The 5635-nt window shown below is 59.4% G+C and overlaps 1 protein-coding gene across 1 annotated transcript; it reads right to left on the bottom strand.

Moving 5' to 3' along the window:
- Positions 1 to 451: 451 nt before the first annotated feature.
- On the bottom strand, positions 452 to 5222 carry SFRP5 (secreted frizzled related protein 5). The gene is made up of 3 exons (XM_037804786.1): positions 4700 to 5222; positions 2654 to 2731; positions 452 to 955 (listed from the first exon to the last, which is right to left on the bottom strand). Exons 1-3 carry the CDS (start codon positions 5220 to 5222, stop codon positions 609 to 611), a joined length of 948 nt encoding a protein of 315 aa, XP_037660714.1. The 3' UTR covers positions 452 to 608.
- Between the last annotated feature and the right edge of the window lie 413 nt (positions 5223 to 5635).

Genomic DNA, 5635 nt, shown 5'->3' with positions numbered 1-5635 from the left:
CTGGAGTCCAGGGGGCACCCGAGGCCTCAGGGCAGGGGCAAGCAGAGGTGAGGGAGGCAGGGAGGTGCGGCGGAGGGCACTGTGACCCTCCCTCCTTTCATTTGGAGGGCTACCAGGAGGGCACAGAAAGAGCCAGGCAGAGAGAACCGTCCCCCCTAGTAGCACGGCCTGATACTGCCAGCTCCTGCTCCAAGGCGAGGCTCCACTACTAACACGGGGAGCTGACACCCCCGGCCTCTCTGGAAACCATCTCCTCAGGCTGCCCGGAGCCCTTCCACTCTTCCCTGGCTCTCCTCCCTCTACCTACTTTCTGAGACCTGGGATCTCCCCCAAATGAGAAAGCCCTGCTCCTTGGTGAGGAAGCCCAAGACCCCAGGGATCCTAGAGCACTCTTGGTCAGGGACGACAGCCCCCCACCCCCACCCCAGCTCTGTGCCCACCCCTTAGGACCTGTGCCAGGAACGGCTGGGCAGGAAATGACCCTCCAGCAGGGGCTGGGTGAGTGGGGAGTGGGGTGAGGCCAGGGTGGGCGAGGAGGGGGGTGTGTTCCCAGGGGCAGGGGCAGAGAGCAAGGCACAGCTGGCTGGTGGGGCAGAGAGGAGCTCCCTTCAGTGGGGTTCTGTGGCCCCGTACAAGGAGGGGTAGTGGAAGGAGCAGGGGTAGGAGAACATGTATTTGACCGCGAACTTCATCTCCTTATTCTTCCTGTCCCAGCGATAGACAGCCACGAGCAGCAGCTGCCCGTCCACTTTGCGGCCCATGACCAGGAAGCTGCCCGCCAGGCTGCCTAGCTGCGGGCAGAGGCAGCTTGCGCCATTCCTCATGTACAGCACCAGCCTCTTGGTGTCCTCGCGATTCAGGGGCCCTGGCTTGAGCAGCTTCTTCTTTTTCTGGTCTCCAATCAGCTTTCGGTCCCCGTTCTCCATACTGATCTCTTTGATGCGCATTTTGATCACTGTGGGAAGGACAGAGTGGTTTGCTCTGGACACTGGTGGCCCCTGAGTGTGCCTTATAGACCTTCAGGCTCAGGGAGCCTGACCTCTGTGGGGCTTGGGAGAGGTGGAGCTTAGAGGTGCACATTGAAATATTTATGAAGCTCCTGTCATGTGCTGGACTTTCCCAGAACTTAACTCATTTCACCCTCAAGGTCAGGAGAGGTTGTGACTTGCTCGAGCCGGGCCTTCGCACAGCACCAAAATGCAGGGTAGAAGTGCAGCTGCTCATGGTGGCCCACAGCGTCCTCAACAACAAGCTCATCAGCAAGAAACTGGAGCACTACCTGAAGGACCAAATGCACAAACTGCCGCTCCGACAGGGAGCAGAACCGGGTGCTGGGTTCCCAGGGAGGGAGGAATCAGGGCTGAGGCTGACCGCGGGAGTGGGGCTTTGGTGGAGGGGGTCCTGGAGATGGAGGGGGCTGGGCTCTAGGACCATCCAACTCTGATTTCTGGCTGTGAGCAGTGAGACTGTGTGTGCGTGTGGCCTGGAGTGTATATGGGTTGGGTGTGAGTACATGTGTTATATACATATATATGCAGAATGTGTGTAGATGAGAGTGTGAAGTGTTCGGGAGTGTGTGAGTGTGGTTTGAGCAGTGGTGGGTTAGTAAATGCTTAGCAACTGGCCCTGGGGAGGGGACACCCTGATCTGTAGTGTTTGCTAATTTCCATGGGGTAAATACTCCCCCCACAACCCGTCACTGGCTGAATGTGAAGTTGGGAAGAGATAGGCACAGTTAGCTTTTGCTGGTGTGAGTCAGCTCCAGCACACCACTGTAATTTGTGCATGTGTGTGAGTGTATGCATGAGAGTGTGTCTGTGGCAGTGTAGGAGTGGGTGAGTTGGGGGGTAGAGGGGGGGCATCGACAGCAGAGCACCTAATATGGTTGGGGTTGGGGAGGCCGGTCACCTGGACTCATCCCTCTCTTCATCAGGCCTCTGGGTGCCCCTCTCTGTGCGCAGCCAGAGAATACCTGTGCCCACTCAGGGAAGGAAGTTGTCCTAAATCTTTTTTTCTCTTACTCACTCACACAACATGCAACAGCAGTATTCTCCCTGCAAACAGGCTGACAATATAAAAGACCCCTCTGAAGGAGGGACATTGTTATCAGCTCTTTTCTAAAGACAGGAAGCCAAGAGACAAAACAAAGACCTGACTTGGCAAAGATCACGTGTTGGACTAAACCGCTGTCTCAGCTGCCCCAGGAATGGGGAGGCTCCAGGATGAGGCTGTGGGGACCGCTGACCACAGCTCCCCCAGCCAGAAGTGTGCAGGGTGCCAGGTAGAGACACCCGGGATGATGGAGCTGCATGTCCATCCTGGAGCCCGACTCTGTCCTAACACCCCTATCCATCTCTGGGCTCAGCCTGTACCCTCCAAAGCAACAAACTGGCCACGGGAGCCCCTCTGTGGTCAGTGCTGACGGAGGGCTGCGGGAGACCTGGCCAGGCCTTGAGGGGCAACTGGAGCCCTGAGATGACGTGCACTGATGGGTGGCTTCTCTGGGGAGGGGTTCATGGTTATGAAATTCTACAAGGAGGACATGATGCAGAAACTGTTGGGACTCACTGATGGTGTGGGCACATGTGTGAGTGTGTCCAAGGGGGAGCTGGGGGTGGTTTCAGGGCAGTGGCTGCGTGGGCCCCACACTCACCAAAGTTGCTGGAGCACATCTGTTCCATGAGGCCATCGGTGCCCTGCTCCATCTCACACTGGATGCAGATCTTGGTCACTGGTGAGAGAAGGCGGGGGAGGGGCTGGGAAGTGCTGGTCAGGGGATGGGGTCCAAAGAGCCTCTACAGGTGCAGGCTCCCCCACCTACCAGTCACCTCCCTCGGCCAAGCCGCCATTTCCTTGGCAGGAAAGGGGATGGAGGTCACAGCAGCATCTGCCCCTGGTCGTGAGAACTGTGAGAAACAAGGTTGGGCTGGGACAAAACTGCCCGGGTGGGTGCAGTGATTGCCCCACGGCCCTGGCAGCTGCACCCATCATGTGCATCATGTTCTAAGCTTTATCCCAGTTAACCCTCAGCTAGGAAGTAGGTATTATTATTCCCATTTAAGAGAAAGGGAAACTGAGGCCCAGAATGGTTACCCAAGTCTGCAAAGCTAGAGAGAACCAGGTCTAGGACTCAGGATTTGTGATTCCCAGTATGATGTTGGGGCTGGGGTGTTTGTGGGGTCTTTCTAGAAATAAAATGCTGGTGGGTCCGGGCAGGTGGGTCAATGAGTGAAGCTGGCTGGGTGGGGACTGAGTAAGTCCCTCCAACATGAGAAGTTTAGTATGGACAGACTGGTTTTTCAAGGGAATCCACAAACTCTTAAATTTTTATATGAAATAAGAGTTTTATCTGTTGGCCACACAAACACTTCTTCAGGCTGCCTCTGGCCCTAGGACATCCGCCTCTGCCTGACCTTTGCTCCAGTCTCCTAGGTCTCTGCCTCCAGCTGGGCACCCATCGCTGGGGAAAAGGAGAGCTCAAAGAGCCTGGGGGAGGGCGGAGGGCAGGGAAACGTGGACTTGCCTTGCTCCCCAGGCTGTTCATGTTTGGGCTCCAACAAAACCAGAAAAGGACTCATACGGAGGCTGCACTGTGATGTCCTGGCTTCTGCTGGCTCTCTTCCCCTGCTTCCTTGTCTCATTTCCAACCTCCAAGATACGGGGTTTCCCTTCTCTCAACCCTTTCCAGTCTCATGAACCCCCCCACCGAACATCAACGCTTCAGGAGAGGGGATGGGTTGAGTATGGTGGGGAGAACAGTTGCTTTTGGGGTGCCAGGAAGGGGTAGGATAGGAAAAAGAGATAGTGTTGGCCCTTTGGAGAGTCCCTGCTTGGGGCAGCTTAGACTCCACATCAACCCCTCAAGGCTCTCCTGCTGGGTGCCACCGTTTACTGTCTGTGAGGCTCTGGGGTTCGGGGCCTGATTTGGGCTTACCGGGGCAGGAGGGGGCTCTGCGCACGGCAGGGGGTGGGGAGAGCAAGCCCGGGAATTGCCGCATGGAACTGCACAACTAACGGTCGCCTGAGACAGGAGACATTAGGAGTAAGGTCAGACTTAAGATCTTAGAGGTTTTTTGGAATCGCTTGCTATTTTAAAGATAAGCAACTCGCCTAAGGGCTGTTGTTAGGTGCAGCGCCTGGCTAATCTGTTCTTTCTTCCTCCCCAAAGTTCACCCAAAAGCCTCCCAGCCCGGGAAATTGGGGAAGAGAGCTGCAGGTCGGAGAAGTTAGGGTTCCCGGTGCAGAAAGTGGGGCGGAGCAATAGCTCAGGAGCACCCTAGACCCCCCATTCTCCGGCTTAGGCTGTAAAGCACTTATGGGGGACGCCTCGGGATGCGGGGTGGCGGTTTTGAGGGCGGCCAGTCCCAAGGGATTCCAGCAGCTTGTGAAGGGGGAAGCTGCGAGAGGCACCAGGGTCTTCAGAAATGAAGTTGGTGTGTGGGAGAACCACGTGAATGTGCGGAGCCACAGGGAAGCACCACTGTGGGGAAGTGGGAAGCTTGCACGGGGCGATTTGCTGAGCAAAGGCAGGTGCGTGTGTAGGCGGCGGCCACCTACGTGGGGCTCTCAGAGTGCGCCGAGGGGCTGGGGGGGGTGCCGCATCTGTCTCGCACCTGCGGGGCTGCGTGAAGGCTCCGGGGCCCGGCTCGCGGGTACCCAGGGCCGTCGGGGCGCGCGGGGGCAACAGCGGCAGCGCTACCTGGAAGCCCGGTGGGGGCTCGCTGCCCCAATTGCACAGGGATGCAGACGTCGTGGTCCAGAGGGAACTTGTGGCAATGCAGCATCTCCGGCCAGGGGAAGCCGTAAGCCTCCATGAGCGGCCCGCAGCCGGCGCGCACCGCCTCGCACAGCGAGCGGCACGGGTACATGGGCCGGTCGAAGCAGACCGGCGCGAAGAGCGAGCAGAGGAAGATCTGCGTGTCAAAGTGGCAGTGCCTGTCCACTAGTGGCAGCCAGCTTCTCGAATGCTGCTTCACCTCGGCCAGGCTCTCGTGCTCCAGCAGGTTAGGCAGCCGCATGCGCTTGTAGCCCACGTTGTGGCAGAGCTGCATGTCAGCGGGGATGTCGACGCACCGCGGCAGCTTGGAGAACGCGCGGCCGTTGAGTACGTCTGGCTGCCAGCCGTGGTAGTCGTACTCCTCGCCGCGGGCCGGCGCCCCCTGCAGCGCCCCCAGCAGCAGCGCGAGCGCCGCCACCTGCGCGCCCCGAGCCACCGCTCCCATGGCTGCGCTCTCTCCAGGCGCGTGCGGCGCAGGTTCCCGAAGCTCAGTGCACACAGCGCCCCCAGGGGCCCCGGCGTGCGCCCCCGACCCGGCAGCTCCTCTGCAGCCGCCGCCGCTGAGGTCTCCCAATGGGTGGCAGCCTTAGCTCCGCTCCGGTGCACGGAAAGATCCTGGCACCTCTCCCCTCGGGGCTCCAGCCCAGACCTCTACGCACGCCCCAGCCAATCTCCGGCTGTCGGGACCCCAGCCCAGAGGCGGGGAGGCGGGGTGGCGCCCCCTCAGCCCCGATTCCCGCGCGCCCCGCCCAGCGCCGAGTCCTGCGCCCCTCTCTCGCCCACCGGCTCCCGCCGCCTCTGCCCCGGTCTCGCCTTGCGCCTCTCCAGGACTCCTTCATTTTCCTCACCTCTCGCCTT

The sequence above is a fragment of the Choloepus didactylus genome, chromosome 15, assembly GCF_015220235.1.
Source record: "Choloepus didactylus isolate mChoDid1 chromosome 15, mChoDid1.pri, whole genome shotgun sequence".
Lineage (NCBI taxonomy): Eukaryota > Metazoa > Chordata > Mammalia > Pilosa > Megalonychidae > Choloepus > Choloepus didactylus.
This window is presented reverse-complemented; position numbering and strand designations above follow the sequence as displayed.